This window comes from Microtus pennsylvanicus, chromosome 4, assembly GCF_037038515.1.
Source record: "Microtus pennsylvanicus isolate mMicPen1 chromosome 4, mMicPen1.hap1, whole genome shotgun sequence".
Classification (NCBI taxonomy): Eukaryota; Metazoa; Chordata; class Mammalia; order Rodentia; family Cricetidae; genus Microtus; species Microtus pennsylvanicus.
The window spans coordinates 65,191,504-65,209,308 of record NC_134582.1 but is presented as its reverse complement, the minus strand read 5'-3'; the positions used below and the strand labels follow the sequence as shown (position 1 = coordinate 65,209,308).

The 17,805-nt window shown below is 42.9% G+C and overlaps 1 protein-coding gene across 3 annotated transcripts; it reads right to left on the bottom strand.

Annotated features, from left to right (window-relative positions):
- Nucleotides 1–2,303: 2,303 nt before the first annotated feature.
- On the bottom strand, nucleotides 2,304–16,261 carry Aqp4 (aquaporin 4). 3 transcript variants are annotated; one of them, XM_075969254.1, is made up of 5 exons: nucleotides 16,063–16,261; nucleotides 12,346–12,760; nucleotides 10,765–10,929; nucleotides 10,189–10,269; nucleotides 2,304–6,493 (listed from the first exon to the last, which is right to left on the bottom strand). In XM_075969254.1, exons 1-5 carry the CDS (start codon nucleotides 16,092–16,094, stop codon nucleotides 6,215–6,217), a joined length of 972 nt encoding a protein of 323 aa, XP_075825369.1. In that variant the 5' UTR covers nucleotides 16,095–16,261; the 3' UTR covers nucleotides 2,304–6,214. The 3 variants fall into 3 exon arrangements, with proteins under 3 accessions (XP_075825369.1, XP_075825370.1, XP_075825371.1); XM_075969255.1 differs by lacking the exon at nucleotides 16,063–16,261 and adding an exon at nucleotides 15,127–15,602; XM_075969256.1 differs by lacking the exon at nucleotides 16,063–16,261 and adding an exon at nucleotides 15,165–15,257.
- Nucleotides 16,262–17,805: the final 1,544 nt, after the last annotated feature.

Sequence of the window (17,805 nt, the reverse complement as noted above, 5' to 3'; positions counted from 1 at the left end):
TAACTATGCAACAGTCCACAGACTCAGAGAGGTTACATAACAAAGAAGGTTCACTGGGGACACCCAGATCTCCCTGGGAAGAAAAAATAAAAATTTCATGAGTGGATTGAGGTCAGGTAGGGATAGGAACATGAGTAATCAGATGGGGGAAGATATGGAGGGGTGAAGTGCTGAGGGGATTGCTGGGGGTGTATTTCAGGTTGGGTGGATGCCTGACATAGGGGGATCTCCTAAGAGTGTATAGGGAGGACCCCAGCTTAGACTCCTTGCAATAGTATATTAGTAGCCTGAACTGGCTGTCACCTGTAACCAGATTGATGCCCGGCCCAATTTTCATCAGAGGGGTGTTACCCAGAAGCTGATGGAGGCAGATACAGATCCACAGTTAAACATTAGGCCAAGCTTGGGGAATCCTGCTGTAGAGAGAGAGGAGGGATTGTAGGAGCCAGAGGGGTCAAGGACATCCCAAGAAAACCCACAGAAATCAACTAACCTTGGCTTGTAGGAGCTCACAGAGACTGACCCGACAACCAGGGAGACTGCATAGGACTGACCTAGACCCTCTGCACATGTTACAATTGTGTAGCTTGGCTCTCTTGTGGTATTCCTAATAGAGGGAACAGGGGCTGTCTCTGACTCTTTTATTAGCTTTTGGGATATTACTCCCCATACTGGGCTGCCTTGTCCAGCCTTAATACGTGACGAGTTGCTTTGTCTTACTATAACTTGATATGCTATGTTTTGTTTACACTCATGGGAGACCTGCCCATTCCTGGATGCAGACAAAAGAGGAAAGGTTTGGGGAGTGGAAGGGAAGATAAGGGATGGGGGGAGACCAGGATGATAGGATAGCAGAGGCCGTGGTTAGGATATAAAATAAACAAAACAACAAAAACAAAGACAAGGAAGAAGTGTGAAAATTAAAAAAAAATGGTAAGAATTAGTTCAGGTGACATACATATTTGGAAATTTCCCAAACCAAATAATCATCAAAAAGTAGACATTTCTACCTTAAGCTTTCCATGCTTGTTAAAACACTTTGCTTGCTGAAGTGTTCAACTGAACTAAATCTCATCTAATATCTGGTCATTGCACAAACACAGCAATGAAAACATGTCTCGCTGCCTCCACATTGGGTATACATTTTAGAAATCCAATTAGTGTTGCATACTCTGTGTGAATTTTTCTTTTCTTGTGTTTGAACTAATTTTGAGCTCCTACTTGGAATTATAAGAATTCAAATATTTAGTGCACACATCTCAGCAGCACAAAGCAACCATGATAAAGAACAAAGCTTTGTGGCATTTTCTCATGTTTCTAAGACACTCTTTAATTGCTTTGTCTTTGCAGCGAGCCCTCATCCAGTGGGTGTCAAGCCTCTTGCAGCACAGGGATGAGAGTGGAGAAAGAGAAACATACAGGATAAATAAGACACATTAATAGCCACTAAGGAGTTTAGAATCTAGTGGAGGAGACAGGCACCTAAACAAACCGTTTCACCATAATATGACAGATGCTTTGAGGGATACATATTCATCTCTCTCCTAAGGATCATGATTCCCCCAACCTTGCAAGGAAGGTCTATAACTGCTAAAAATTGGGAAGTCCTTTAAACCAAGAATGGGGGTGGGGCAAATAAGAACTTACTGAGCCTATGTTATGCATCTGGGTGGACAGGAGTAGCCAAACACTCTGAAGGTAGACCATCTATGCAGCAGTGCCAGTCCGGTGTTGGAGTTTAGACTCACTGTGATGATAGCTGTTAACCCTATCGTCTATCTTGTAGATGTGGACATTATGAAAGAAGCCTAAGAAAACCCAATCTTCACTGTTTGCAGTCAGGGACAACTGAAGTATAAACTATACAGGCTTTCAGAAAATACAAATGAACTTATGGCATCTGCCACCAATTGGCGTAAATTATAATCAAATATCAACCGCCCCCTTGCATTTTAATGGAAGTGCAAATACTGCAACTGAATTTTAAAACATTATCAAATATACAGGTTACTTTAAAAAACATTAAGGATTTATTTGTGCGAGTCTAGTAATATTAGATACGCCACTAGCTCCTATGGTGCAATGGTTAACACTCTGGACTCTGAATCCAGAGGATCTGAGTTCGTATCTTGGTGGAACCTGTTCCTTGAAGAAGAGAACTGGTCAGTCATCCTTCTCAACTCAGACCATGAAACCCAGTATAAATGGTATAAACGGGCTGCCCGTGCATGCTTCAGCAGTGGCGGGGCATGTTTCACTTCACCTTCAGTAACATGACATGCAACATAAGACATGGAGCCCAGTCACGCTGCTAAGACTTTTAATAGACCTTTTCAAATATTAGACATTACAGTTTAAATCTCTCTAGCATTAACTTTATTGTTGGAATAACATTTCAGTTAATAAATTATTATGAATATAACCATACATTTATTTTATCTTCTTTAGTTCATCATGAGTTACAAGTTTATTGTGATTTGGGTCATAAAATGACAAATAATTGTTTATATGTTTCCATAAATTGTGTGTTTGCCTAATCAACCCTGAAAAGGCTCTAGGAATACATTACAATAGGACATATAACTTGGTTTATTTTTTAGCTCTTTATTGTTTACTTAAAAGGGCAACTGTGTAACTGCCCTTAAATATAGTGTTCACGGCATTGTTCTAGAACATGTTGGTTGTGTATTTTCATAGCTATGGGAAATTATTTGCAAAAAGTGAGTATTCACAGTTTTTGATTTTTGAGGTTAAAGTCTAACATTTATTTCTGAGAATTATAATTTTCAAAGGTTTGTGTTATTAGGGTTTTCTGAAAAGCAATGAAGTTTAGACATGAGCTCAGAAAATTTGAGGTAAAGAAAGTGAGTTTTGTTATTAATATAGCAACCACCCTTTCCTAATCATTTCCACTCTGTGAGTTTACTGGGGGAAGATGTTACTACTTTCAGGTTCCAAATGTTCCAAATTTACATATCTTGTAGTCTCATCATAAGAACTATTTGTAGTTTTTTTTACTAAGTTGTCTATTCAGTTGCCAAAGAGACAGTGTCTCTGCCACATTTGTGACATCTAGGGAAGGTGTCGGCGAGTTGCAGCAAAGGGCCATGCAAGGATTAGTGCCAGCATTTGGATCTGTTATGCAGTTTTGGAATTTTGCTCCCACAATGAGGTTAGATCAGTACACACATTGCCTGGATTCATCTAGAAGAGTTGTGCTTTTTGGAATTGACCTCTAGTAAATTTATTTATAGCATGCATGTTTTCCAGAGATTTCTAATCTTTTTATGAAATTTTTAACTAAGAGGAGATCTGGCCAGCGGTGTCCATGAGCTGTGGTAGGACACCCCTCCAATGTTTGAAGAAAAGGATTTATGAGTGGCGTCACATGACAGAAATAATTAAAATTACCAGTGGTTTAGGTTCCAGAAAAGACTTCTTAGCAGTGTAAAAAGTTAGGAGTTTTGGAAGAAAATGAAAACACACATTGAAAATCTGAGCTCTACATTTTAAAAAACCCCCCAAGTCTTAAAGGAAACGACTCCCTTCTTTACTGTTTTGACAGACTATGCACATTTTCATTGTATGGACCACCTTGAAATTTGGGGGGTGTCTGTTCTCTTCCCAAGGGAACACAGTTGGCATTGTTCCGTGGCTCGTATGAATCTTTTATGTCTTTCCGGTTTCTCGGTTCTGATCTCTGCGCTGTTTCAGTCACGGGCTGTCTCTTGGGAACAGCTCTGTGCTGTTCAGCAGTACGCACTTCATTAATAAGAAGGGATTAAAGGAAAAAGCCCTGATCTCCTAATACACTGGATAATTTGGTGCCACCCACAAGGCAATAGACCCCTGCTGCAAAGATGTCATTAGAAAGGTACAATTTCATTACTTTTTTACTGGCAGAGCCTTGAGTGAAATACAAGACATATTGTCTCCTATGCAAAGATAAAGAGTGCTGGAGCCCTTCCCCTCTGTTCTTAAACACTAGATTGTAAGAACACGCTCTTTGTTTTCACGTCCATGTTGTTTTCCCTTGATGATACGAGAAATTATACTTTTATTAAATATTGAGCAAAATTAAAAATTAGAAAAGATTATTGATAATCTTAAATGAGAGTCATATATTCTTATCGAATAACATGCTTGTTTTGATTATCTACTGTGTGCCTGGCACTATGCCAGTTGCTAAAAATCAAAGCACAAAGCCAGAATTCACTGCTTTTCAGTCCCTACCATGTTGAACGCGGTCACTGGACATGAGTGTTAAAGGCGTCTGCACGAAGTAAGCTGCACGGCCCACAGAAACAGCCACAGGCCAGGGTTTTGAAAGGGGGACCAGACATCTGCTCAGCTATCCTGCCAACGAAGTTGACATGTTTGTTGATGGTTGATACCACCTCCTGAACTGAAGCACCCTGACCTTTTTAAGCCTATGTGGCATATCGTGAAGACACTTGAAATAAAGCGCACGACCCACCCCTGGGAGGTTTATGCCCTGGTTCTGTGAGTGCCACTCGGTTATGGAGGAACCTTTGTCTCTGGTGTAGTATATTCAACGCCCCACAAAGGGATGTGCTTCCAGCATCTACCGTAGAGGATGCCGGTGGCACTGAGAGGCATCCACTAGGGTCGTGGCTGTCTGGGAAGTTGCACATCAGTTTCCTAGCACCGAAGAGAATCAGCTTTTATAGTGGTCCTTTATCTCGCTGCCACAGACACAAAACTGCCATTAACAATGAGAAGTCACACAGTCGGAATTGTGCTTGGGAGAAGAAAGCCCTCGATTATCAGCCATTTGCTAGCTGGCTAGTCCTCACAGAGATGGGTCTTCTCTCTCCCACTACTAACTTTTGTTAAGAGAAACTGACATTTGCAGTGCATTGTCTAAGGTAAGTGCTAGACTAGATAGTTATAATGGAAGAAACTGGGGTTTCCACTGTGTTCTATTGGCAGAAGGCAAAACAGTATGGGAAGACCAAACAATTTTAACAGATAAACCAGGCAGTGGGGTAAATACTTTAAAAACACTTAGTTCTATGTACACTAGGAAAAATGGGTCACATGTTACACTTGAAACAGACTGTCTCCTTACCTTTTAATTAGACAACCGTGTTGTGCCTTCTCTACCACATATTTTGGCTCACTCTAAGTATTAATACACTCACAGTGAAGCTCATCAGCAGATGTCGAGGGAAGAGAGGCGGCATTAGAAGTTGGGATGGGCAGGACCAGTTTACACCTTCTAGAATAAGCAGGGCTTAGATACCAACAGAGAGTCAGGACACAGCTAGTAAAGATCTTGTCAAAAATGTCTCAGCTAATGCTTCATTATAGATAACAGCATGACAGACAAATTCCCCAGTTTTGCCAATAAATTTTAAAAAGTAAATGAAGCAGTTAAAAGCTCAGGTGGTTAGCTTGTGTGGGGCATTTCAGAATGAGCACTGAAAACAGATCAGTCATTTGCTAACAGGGATACAGACTCCCCCTTCCTCTGCCATCAGATTCCATGGGTCTGTCTATCCTGAACCTCAGTGGATGTCCCATGTATATATTCCATTAGATGGAGCTAACACATGGACACAAATTAATATTATTTCCAAATTTCATAATTTTAGCCCTATAGTTTCTTGGGAGTTGAGGAGGAAGAAGGATTATAATGAACTTAGATTGGGATCTTCCGGTCAGATATTTGTCATATAAATACTAATGGCATATCAGCAATGACCCCGGCTACTGTTTTCCTCCGAGGTAGTTATAAATAAGGGATGGATCATGAAAGAACTTACTACATTTCTTCGTTTGAATGGGTAAGGCACTGTGACATACTGCATTTTGTCATTGTTAAGTCATGCCAGTGAAGTCAATATTCAGGTGAGGATTGACAATACCAGCTTCCTCACAGAGGCGCCCACATGCTCTGTAAGGCAAGACTTGGCCGAATCTTTGTACGCACTTTCTGTTGTTATTAACGAAGGGAACTTTGGGGGATACTTTAAAAAATATTTCCTTTTTTTAACATTTCATATTCAGTATAGGTTTCTTCTTCCTTCCATTGATAATAGTAAACTATGTGTTGTTCAAACTGAGTAATAAGACATGAAACAAGGAACCTCGGGTGGCTCGTTTATAACAAATCTGTTTCCTTGATGGGTGGCAGGACATCTGAGGTCAACTCTAGGGAGTCTCTCCTGCTTTCAGTGCTGTCTTCTAGTCATACCGAAGACAATACCTCTCCAGACGGGTCTTTCCCCTTCTTCTCTTCCCCGCGGTCAATGTCAATGACGTGCACCAGCCCGGGTTTCAGAATCAGGTCCTCCGTCTCCACTTGACTCCTGTTGTCCTCCACCTCCATGTAGCTTCCTTTGGTCTGCTGTGCAGCTTTGCTGAAGGCTTCCTTAAGGCGCCGTTTGAGCTCCACGTCAGGGCAGAAGACATACTCGTAAAGGGCACCCGCGAGCACAGCGCCTATTATTGGTCCAACCCAGTATATCTGGGGAAAGATGGGAGAGGAGCGGCAATGAGTAGAGGAGGGTGAAAAGTGGTCTCACTGGACAGCTTGTGAGTACACAGTTTAACTGACTTAATCAAGTCAGCAACTGCGTCATACACACACACACACACACACACACACACACACACACACACACACACGATGGATCTGAAAATAAATGATAAAATATACCAAGTCTACATCAACGATCAAAGATCCATAAATTATTAAAGAGCATTTGAACATAAAATAAGAAAGAATAATGTCTTCTATCTTCTTTATTTTAATATTATATTTTAAATGTTCTGATTATTATTAATATTATTAGAGACAAGGTCTAGCTTAGGCTGTTTTTAAGACTCATTGTATAACTCAGGATAGCCTTGAACTCACATTCCTCCACTGTCAGCATCATGAGTGTTTAAAATATTGGTGGGTACCGTCACATCAGGCTTATCAACTTTATGATAAACCTTAACATGAAATAACTCTGCTCTGGTGGCTCCACAACTTAAGCAGACTCTACTGGTAATTCCTTCAAACAAAAAGAAAAAAAGAAGTTTTTGCAGCAAGTTTCTCTTATGTATTCTGCAGTAGCCTCTTACCTTGATTGTCTGTATAATCATGCATTTTTATCATTTAAGGTGTTTGCTACTCAGTATACATAATGAATACAGCTCACTCCTCGCTACTTAGCAGTGTGAGTGCTTAGATCAGGGATAGTTTCCACTTAGAGGCAAGGTCTCTTATACCCACGTAGCTGAGGCTGATGGCCTTGAACAGCTAAACCCGCAGTGTCTTCCTCTGGAGTGCTGGGATTACAGGCATGTGCTACCAAGCCCAGTGTGTGGCCATGCTGGGTAAGCATTTCACCAATTAGATTATACCACCAGTGACTTCTGTGTTTTACTTTCTTTATCTGCAAAGCAGGGCTATTATATATATATATATTTCACACGGCTGTGATGACTAAATGGAATGCCACTTAGCAGTTTTGTGCTCATGAAAATCGTTAGGTTTCTACTTCTTAGACAATTTAAAACTGTGTGCAACCAACTTGGCTGTTAATTAGTTTCTCTTTAAAGTTTGATGTCTTCGCTGTAGAGGAAATGCTAGAGTTCATGCATCTTTCTCACTGGAGAGTGTTTCCCCTCCGCGTAGTGCTGCAGTGTAGATCTGTTCATGTGGTGACTAGACTAGGGTTAGTGAGTGGTTCTACAGAGGTCAGTAAACAGCATGATTGATCACTCAGTAACGCACCTAGAATGAGCCAGCTCTCATCTGGTTAGGCTGGGACGTGTGCTGTAGAGTACATGCACTCTGGAGAGTGTTAGGCGTTCAACCAATAGAGTCATTTGGGACCACGCCCCAGTTTACTGAGCACTCTAACGGACTGTATAGAGCACTTTTCTCATCTCATTAATAACCTTTGATACAGATATTATTAAAATATACATTCTTATGCATTGGAAAGTTGATAGTTGGAGATGTTACAAGCTTACTTAAGATAGCATACTTAAGTGATTGAGTTGAGCTGTCTAGTTTACTTGTCTTTAGAACACCCTTTTACCAACTTACTGTTTGTTCTCTTATCTGAAAAGAATTACTATGTCTCGCTTAAAACACCATCTGGAAATTAACTGTACTTGGTATCTTTACTGTACAGCCTAAAGGAGAGCCAGGCTTCCCACCGAAGCTGAGCACATGTCCTTAACAGGGAAGTAGCTGGAGAGTCGCTGGACCAGCCAAGCTCCTTATCTTGAACATGAAAGAGCCCAAAGGAGAGTTTATCTTCCCTGTGCCCTTTCAAAGGAGAAACGAGAGCCCTCCTCTAAATGCCTTTGCTCTCTGTTCCCTTGGTAAGATCTCATTAGATCGGTGCTACTTCACAGGTCTCAAGTCCCACAAGGAGAACAGCCTCAGCAAACAATCACTACACTTTCCATAACACTCTGGAGGAGACAGCAGGCTCTGTGTCCTCAAAGATAAATCTGGGTGACAAATTGCTATTCCCACACAGAGTTCTGTAACTTTGAAGTACTTTTTGATTTTTATGAATAATTTTATTGATGAAAACAGAAAAACACATAAACTACATAAAAGTGTTTTAAAACACTTCCTAAATTGTCATTATATTACCTAATTAAAACCCACCCATTTATTGTACAATCTATAAACTTATCATTAAAGTTTTCCACTCTGGGGATAGGCAAATTGCCCAATGGGTAAAGTGACTCCATGCAAGTGTGAGGATGTAAATTCTAGTCTTTGAGACCCACATAAAATCCAGACACCATAGTGCATGGCTGTAATTGCTGTGTTCCTACAGGAGGATAGGATACAGCAAGCAGAGATAAGAGAATCCCCAGGGCCAGCTGGCCTGGTGATCAATGGTGAACTAGAGACCCTGTTGTGAACAAGGTAAAAAATGGGAACTGATACCCAAGGTTGTCCTCTGATATCCAGATACCCCGGCATGTGTGTGTCTATACTTATACATATGAGCACACACACACACACACACACACACACACTCCTCAACATACATCACACACATAAAGTAAATTCTATTTTTGTTAATGTAGTAAGTCCTCTCAGAAATATCAGTGGCAAAACTACCAGTCCAAAGAATGACTTTGGGGATCAAGATTTTGCATGTCTGTGCCCAAATTATGTCTCAACAACTTAGTACACATTTTGTATAAAGGAGTTTATACAGTCATGGTGTGATATTTTCCTCCTTTGCTGGGCCATGTCATCCTTGAGTAGCTGTTCCCAAAGCCACTGTAGCCACATGCATAAGATCAAAGCACAAACAACAGATTGTTACAGTCATAATTTTAAAAATGTGAAATCACATTCACAATATGTGAGTGGCAGTAAAAGGTAAGTCTCTTTTCAAGCTTGCATATATATGTTTTATTCTTGTAGTTTGTAGGTTATTTAAGTTAATGATGAGTGGCATAGACAATTGTCTATGACTTAAAGGATATAAATTCTCTTGTTGATAGAAACAATTGAAACAGTAATGATTATGTCTCTCACTACTCCCGGCCCAGATTGACAGGAAGGTTCGTCCTGAGATTAAAAAGTGCACCTTCCTGGCACTCATTTGTTTTTCTGGCTACAGCTGTGGTGACAGTGGCATAAACATCTGCATCATTTATTTGTTACCAACCATAGTTCACTAGTTTCCAGTCCCTGTGTTATGAATTATGCTCTGCTTATGCAAACTAGGGTCTTAAATACCTTTGTCATAGGCGGTACTTTAAAGTAGTTCTTTCTTTTTAAAACAATAACGTTGCTTTCTGTTGTTGCTAGGAAGCCTTTCTTTCAATGATTTTCACACTAATATTTAGCACACGTTTATCATTTAAATTTATTCTACATAGGAAACCCTATGTACAAGCATTCTGCTGCTATCTGTCAGATACATGTCCAGACTAATGCTTCAAGAAAACCCAACTCTCAGTGAAAACCTAGGACAGAAGGCTATGAGGTCTTTTGTAGCAGGCTTCTGCTAGACTGTTTTACTCCCTGTGACAGATGCAATAATAACTAGAGAGTTGGGCGGCTGGGGGAGGGGAAGCAACAGAAACTAGTGCACTAATTTAGCCCAAAGTAAAAAAAGAGAGAGTCTTGTGGACGGTTGTTCCTAACTTCGGTAAGATGGGACTTATCAATTTAGTAGTTACCCAGTGGTTTTCCCAGTTTCCCATGATAACGGCAGGTCCAAAAGATCGGGCTGGGTTCATGCTGGCCCCGGTATAATTGATCTGCGGAGAAAAAGAACAAAACCTCAGACATTTTGGAAATAGAACTGTTAACAGGGGCCATTTGCTGTAACTTGCTGCTGTCTCTTCAGTGGAGCACTGACATTTAGCCACTTTGTAGTTGTCATGGTCCCTTCACATCGACAGATATGGCTGGATCTGAATGAGCTCTATATTGTATGGCACAAGCAGTATGGTACGTGGGTATGTCCAGCTAGTTGGCAGACTGTTTAACATGTATCTATTAAAATGATAACACTGAAATAAACAGCACTCTTGAAATAATGCAAATGTTGCAGTGGTTTTGTACTGGCCAGGTCACTGGTTACTGGTAAAAGCTGCAGAGGGATGGATGGTCACAGGAAACAGTCCAATGTTCCCAGCTGCTTAATACTAAAAACAACCAAAGAGAGATTCAGCTGCAAACAGCATCTTCAGGCCTGCTTCAGGGTGAGGCTAAATGAGACGATCAATTATTCAAATGGACTTAAAACTTACTGCAAACAAATGTCCAATTGCGACGGAGAATCCAATTGCTAAAGCTATTGAACCGGTGACATCAGTCCGTTTGGAATCACAGCTGGCGAAAATAGTGAACACCAACTGGAATGTGATTATCAACTCCACCAGGAGCCCGTGGCCAGCAGTAAGGTTTCCATGAACCTGGAGAGAGAAAGAAAGATACTCCATCAGAACTGAATCAAGAGTCTAGTTCTAAGCAATGCAACGGTTTGAAGGGTGTATTTTTTTTTTTTTTTTTTGGCATGGGAAGTGTTGGTTAACTTGAGTCTTCTACCAACCCCAGGTTGAAATTTCCATCCTTTCACCTCCTAGAATGAAGGAATTAATTTACACTCATTTTGGACCATTGTAGATAATTACTTTTACAGTGACTGAGTTTTTACTGAATGTTGTATTTAGCAACACAAGCAAAATGTGTTACTGCTGCACTTAGAGTGTAAAGGATTCAGAGATTTGTAATATCACGAGGCAATTATTAGACCCATAGATTAGGTTTAGATTAGCTCCTGGGTATCTCAACTAAAACACGAGTTTAAAGTCAGACTGGTGCTGAGCTACCCAGTAATCCTGCCCACTCACGAAGAGCAAGGTGAAGATCAATGACTGTGGGCTCCCCCACCTTTAATTTTGAGACAGGGGTTTCTCTGTGTATCCCCGGCTGTCAGAACTTACTTTGTAGATCAGAATGGATTTAAACTCAGAGATCTGCCTGCTTCTGCCTACTGAGTGCTGAGATTAAAGGCCTATCACTTTACACAGATCATCTAAAGTCCCCGACATGAAAAGCAACAAATTCTTGCCCCTGCTAAGAAACAAATAATTGTAAGGCCTTATGATAAAAATACAGTCAAGCCAGTCACGCTGATTTACACCTGTAATCCCAGCACATAGAGGGCCCAGACGGGAGGATTGCTGCAAGTTCAAGGCCAGCCTGAGCTAGAGAATGAATGTGAGAGCCTGCCTCAAAAAAAAAAAAAAAAACAAAAAAAAAACACCAAAAAACATACTCATGTCGTTACTGTGGTGGGAGAGAAACAAAGCATGCTGAGATCTTTTTAATCATGTTTAAGTCACTAAACAGTAAACAATGATGTCCTCTCAATGCCTTTCCTCTGTCTAGACTGGGTTTCACTGTATGATCCAGGGTGGCCTTGACTCCTGATCCTCCTGCCTTAACCTTCCAAGGGCTGGGATTATAGGCAAACCTCATGCCTGGCTCTTCTGTGTGTATTTTAAAAACTACTATAATAAGTTTCCACTTATTTTTAAAGACGATTTTCTATGTAGTCCAGACTGGCTTTATACTTGATACATAGATGAGGACAACCTCAAACCTCTGGTTCTGCCTTTACTTCCCATGTGTTGGTATTGTAGATGTACGCCACTGTACCCCAGGACCTACATGCCAGGCAAGCTGTCCACCAACTGAGCTACATCCCTCGCTCCTTGATCAGGCTGTGTTGTGTTTGCCTCTCACGGCCCTGAGCCAGCTTGGAGCATAGTTTGTAAGCATCCTGGTATCCTAACATAGAAATAAGCACACATGAGAGTTCTTACCGTGGTGACTCCCAAGCCTCCCACCACGTTGGGAGGTGTGACCAGGTAGAGGATTCCGGCTCCAATGATGGCCCCCAGGCACTGTGCAGCAATGTAGAAGACCGACTTGGCAATACTGATCTTCCTCGTGCATACCATGGCCACTGTCACAGCGGGGTTGATGTGGCCACCACTGATGTGGCCAAAGCACTGCACCATGGTAGCAATGCTGAGTCCAAAGCAAAGGGAGATGAGGACCATGTCCACAGGTAAGGGGTTCTCTGACCCGCCCCAGTTGATGGTGGATCCCAGGCTGAGCAAGACGAAGATAAGCATGGCGAGAAATTCTGCTGCGACCGCCTTCCAGAAAGTTTGAGTCCAGACCCCTTTGAAAGCCACCATGATCCTCTCTCTACTGCAAGAATGTCCACACTTACTGGAAAGAGGAACACAATAAGAATCAGAAGCCACCAACCTAACTTAGCTTTCCAGCCAGAAGGGGCATTGAAATTTGTCGGAGGGGGTCAGGCCTTCAGTCTTGCAGGCTGAGGATGGGTTGTTGAACATCCTTTGCAAATCAAGACAGAATGCTTCTGGAAGTCTCCCTAGTTAGTAGCCAAGAGGTTGCTCTTCTGATCTCCTTCTAGTTCCTATTCACTGGGCTGCAACCCCAGCTGACCCTAGAAAGGGCACTGTCTCAACCAAGTTCCTTAAGAGTTTAAAAATAAAATACATTTAACTGGGAGTTAGTTCCCTTAGGCAAGCTTTAAAGCATATACTTTCCCTGTGTCTTTTGTTTTGAACAGAAAGCATTTGAAGTGGAGGGAGTTTGCTAGAGAGATGACTCAGCATTTAAGAATACTAGCTGTTCTTCCAGAGGACCTCTGTTGGTTCCCAGCACCCCCACAGTGGCAATCTACCACGGGTGATTCCACTTCCGGAGGCCCCAGAGCCCTTTCCAACCTTCTATGGGCACTGCACCCAGGTGGTGCACAGTCACACCTGCAGGCAAACCATTCATCACACACATAAATAACTCAATTGAAGAAGGGGGTAGAGCGCTCAGTCTTGGACTGATTTCCCAGCGCCTGTTATGCATCTCTGCAGCATCTGCTGCCCACTGCAAGAGGATGCTCCTATGACCAAGGATGAGGGCATCCAGAGATTAGGGGTGTGGGAATATGGGGAGAGTTCGATAAGATGACAACGTGGGTGGATGTGATCCTATTTTATTATGTATATATTTCTGAAGAATAAAGAAAATACTTTTCTGAAGAAGAAGGAAAAACATACTGTACAAAGGCAGATCTTTTCCAGTTTTGCATTTTGTAGCTTCACAAAGGCGTTTTGAAAATGGATTTATAGAGCCCTGTACCCACTCCTTCCCTCAAGAGCGTATGGATTTGGAGCTGGGACTGTGCAACTGTCTTTTGGGAAGGTAAAGTCGGAGGGCTTCCTATACGGGTGTGGGCCCTGGGGACAGGCAGGGACTCAGCTGGTACAGGGGCACTCCCGGCTGTTGCCCTGGGCAAGAAGGTGGAAAACTGCAGGTGGCAGTGGCTTGGGAGCCAGTGGGGCCCCAGCCCTTGGGCAGATCTGGGCTTGTAGCACTGGGACGTGACAATCTCAGTCCCCAGTGGGGAGCCTGAGAGACTCTGGAAGGGCAGGCTGTGGGCACTCCAGGCTGGTGCCAGGCTCCCAGTTGGACCGACAGAAGTAGCTGTCAGAGGGGTCAGGTACCAGAGAGGGGAGCCTCAAAAGGGTCTGAGAAGCAGAATAGTGCCTCCTAGGGCTCGATTGTCCCTCAACTGTTACTGGGACAGCTCTCCTAAACACCTCCAAATCCGGGAGCCTGGAGTATGTAAGCCAGCCCCCATGCAGTCTACTCGCCCTGAGGGTACAGAGCTTGCGAATTTAGCAAGAAAGAGGGGGCGTGTCAAGAAACAGTGCGGAGGCTCTGTGAGAAGGGCTAAGGTGCTTCTTGTTGAGGACTTCTCTCCCATGGGCTAGAGAAGCATTATTGGCCTCCTTTTGAGGAGCTTGTGGAGGTGCGGAGGGGAGCAGGAGGTGAGGAAGCAGCTGGGAATGAGGCCAGGAAATGAGAGATGCCAAAGCAGCCTTTGGGAAGGGAGTTACTTTGCTCTTGCCATGCCCCTTCCTTACCGTCTTTAGATCTTCCGAGTTGAAAAGGGTGGGGTTGGAAGACACCCACGCAACTGCTTATTTTGACCAGAAATTGGAAGGGCAGTCACCCCAGTCACCTCCTTACCTAGGCCATTCATTTTTGTCTCTCATAAGACAGATCGGCAGCGTTTAGCATAGTAGACTGTGTAGAGGGCTGGCTGGAAAACCAAGGGCTCAAGAATCGCATAACCTCCCACACATATTGTGAGGTTCTTATCTTTTGAACATCACTTATTGGTCTAGGGAGCCTAGGTTCTGCATTGGTAGTAAGAAAGCCCCTGATGGCACAGACTGCGGAAGGCTTTCTTCACCTTTAAGACTTCTCCTTTGCTATTTGTTTGACTATGGGGCTTTCCTTCTGACTTGAAAAGGGAAAGCACGCTGTGTTCACGCTCACCTACCCAAGGGGGCAGCCAGCTCTACCCCAGATTGTCCCCTGCCCAAGTGAGGTCCTCTAAGTAAATCATGCAATTATAAAGACCCCAGCTGGGACAATGCATGATGTGTGTCTTAGGGGAGATAACAGAGAGGTAAAAACAGCAGCTGGAATGGGGCAGAGAGGGCGCCCTGGGGGAGGCATGGGAAAGGTTCCCAAGAGGAAAAGCTCTGAGAACTCACATTGAAACAGGAGTGAGGAGAGTCACTTCTGAACTCACCAGCAGCCCAGGTTGCAGCCAGGTGGCAGAGAGGCTATTACAGGCGCTGTCCTCTCCAGCCCGACACAGAGGAAAGAGACCAAGCAGGAAGTAAAGGGAGCTGGGTGGGCAGGGAGCAGGGCACCCAGGGGAGGCGGTCCTGGAAATGGCCAGCCTCTCCCTTTAACACCCCTTTGTCACCTCTCCCTGCTCATTTGCACACCTGTCCCCCTCTCCAGAGACCTAAGCAAGAAACTCAGTTGCTCTTTAAACTTCAAATTTTCATCAGAGAAATTGAAGAAGAACAAAACAGCCAAGCCTGTGAACAGTAACTAGAAACCTTAAAATGGTTTTAGCTCCTTCTTTTTCTTAAAACCCACAAAAAATTTGATCCCCCAAAGCAGCCTCATCTAGCTGTGGACCTCAAAACTTCTAGCATCTATGTATCTCTCTGCCTTTGTGGGAATCTCCCCAGCATTGCCCATGGCTGCACCATCACCATCAACGTGGCCTGATGTGTTTACATTCACAGGAAATGGACCAACATAATTTGTTCTTGCTGTTTTAATTTTTTTCCCCCAGAACAAAGGGGGATTTGTTGATATGACCCGGGTGCAGTGAACCAGACACGTTCCACCCGAGCTGAATACACTGTCTCATCCACTTCTGGACAGTTCCCGGGTGAGTAATTTTTCTAATGAAAATTATTACAGAGTAATTTCCCATGCTAAAAAGCATCCCCTTTCTTCTTTCCCTCTGCTTCTCTTGCACCTAAACTTAGTCCCCAGGCTTCAAAGAACCCCCAACCTGTCCCGTTGTCGCTGCCTAGACTCTGTCTGAGAAGACACGGATATCTGCAATGAAAGAGTTTCATCTTGTAGCGCGCAGCATTGTTTCCTTAAAGCAAAGCAGAACTTACCCCCACCGTCTCGCTGCAGCTCTGTCACTCATGCCGTCCCTGGCCAGAGTGCAGCTCTCATTGCCTGCCCCTAGGCTCCAGTGAACTGGGAGTCAGATTACGGGCACTTGTCTGATTGGGTTTTTGGAGTGTAGGGGTGGAAAGATTCTGCACCATGTGGCAATCGCTAAGTTATATTTGAACTAGAAATCGTCTCTGTACCTGATCACTGGAGACACAGGCATTTTAGGGATGCAAAGCACTTGCTGACATATGTCTTTTGCTACTAATCTTTCCAAGTGAAGACTTCCCTGAGTGTTTATTTGGATTAATCTGATCACGAATAATTGGGGAGGATTTGTCTTGTAGCTTTCTTATTGAAACTGAAAAATTAATAGAAAACAGGTTTGTATGACCCAGCAATTCGGATGAATTGGGAGTTAGACATTGTCTTTTGAGTGGCAAACAGCCAGTGAATTCTATTTGAAATGTGTATGAAGATAATCATAACAAACAGCTGTAACTCCACTTACAGTGTCCACTTCCTGAGTTTGATAATAATAATGATTATTATAATAATTTCTCTGGATGAAGCAGCAGATTTTAAAAACACAGAGGTTAGAGAGGGACAGAATTATTAGGAAAAGTAGAAAAAATTTAGTATTTGGAAACCTGGGAACAGGGCTGACTTTGCTGTTCAAATTGAGTGCAGGACCCAGTGCTCAGAAATTACTCAGATTGTAAGATTGGCACAGCAGGGCGCTGAGCAGAGTGTGGGTCCCCTTTACACGCATAGCTGCATGGTCGGTCATGAAGCTGTCCCCACCTGGCGTGCTGCAGAGGGCATAGGAAACACCTACATGCCGATCAAATCATCTTTATGATTTTTTCCTTAGATAGACCCCAGGTGCGTAGAGAAGGAGTAATCTTAACCCCTAGTTTCTGAGTGTGTCTTGATAATTGATCAATGATGTCTAATCATTATAACGATTATCAGGAATACATTGCTCAATTCAGAAATTAAAACTGTGATAAATACCTGTGGACTTCTCTGATTTCTTCATTTTAGATTGTGTGTGTGTGTGTGTGTCTATATTTTTTTTTTAGTATTCAGTATGATAAGAAAGATATTTTGAAGTGAAAGACTCTTTCACTTTTACATTTTTTTGCCTAGGTGTCTGACTTGCTCACTTGAGACAAGGCAACATGTACAAAGCTCTCAGCCATCCTTGGGAAAGGGATTAAAGTTTTGAATGGGAATTCCAAAGGAACACTGTAATACTTTTTCCTCAGTAATCCTCAGGTAACAGCGTTTGTATGGACTTCCTTCACAGTGCTGTCGTTCTGTGATGATTGTGAAACCTTTAATGACATTCTTGCTGAAGTCAGAATATTCTGGTGAGAGGGGAGGGAGAGTTTGCAAGAAATCACAAAGTCCCTTGGAAGCATTTCATACAGACTCTTGAGATTTACTGTTTAGATTTCAAAAAGCTGTGCATTTCCCCCACTAACTAAAACCCTTGACTTTCTGGGCAGATGACAAAGTGTGAGAAAATGGAGCCAGGGTACCTGAACTCAAGTAGTTCTGAAGGGTTTCATGCTCTGTGAAAACACCTTGCACTAAGATCCAAGACTTCACAGGGCCAAGTATTTCTTGGGGCTGTGGGTGCTGGGACGACTGTGGGTTCCCTGGATTCATCTGTATGCCCCGCGTGGCCTTTGCAGTTCCCGTTGCCACCTCACAAACTGCCAGAAAAACTTGGT

Coding starts and splice junctions, on each gene's coding strand:
- Aqp4 (XM_075969254.1), bottom strand. CDS start 16,094: ATGAGTGACAGAGCTGCAGCGAGACGGTGGGG. Junction 12,761..16,062: donor GCTGCAGCGAGACGGTGGGG/GTAAGTTCTGCT, acceptor TCCTCTTTCCAG/TAAGTGTGGACATTCTTGCA. Junction 6,494..10,188: donor GAAACTGGGAAAACCACTGG/GTAACTACTAAA, acceptor ATCTTTCCCCAG/ATATACTGGGTTGGACCAAT.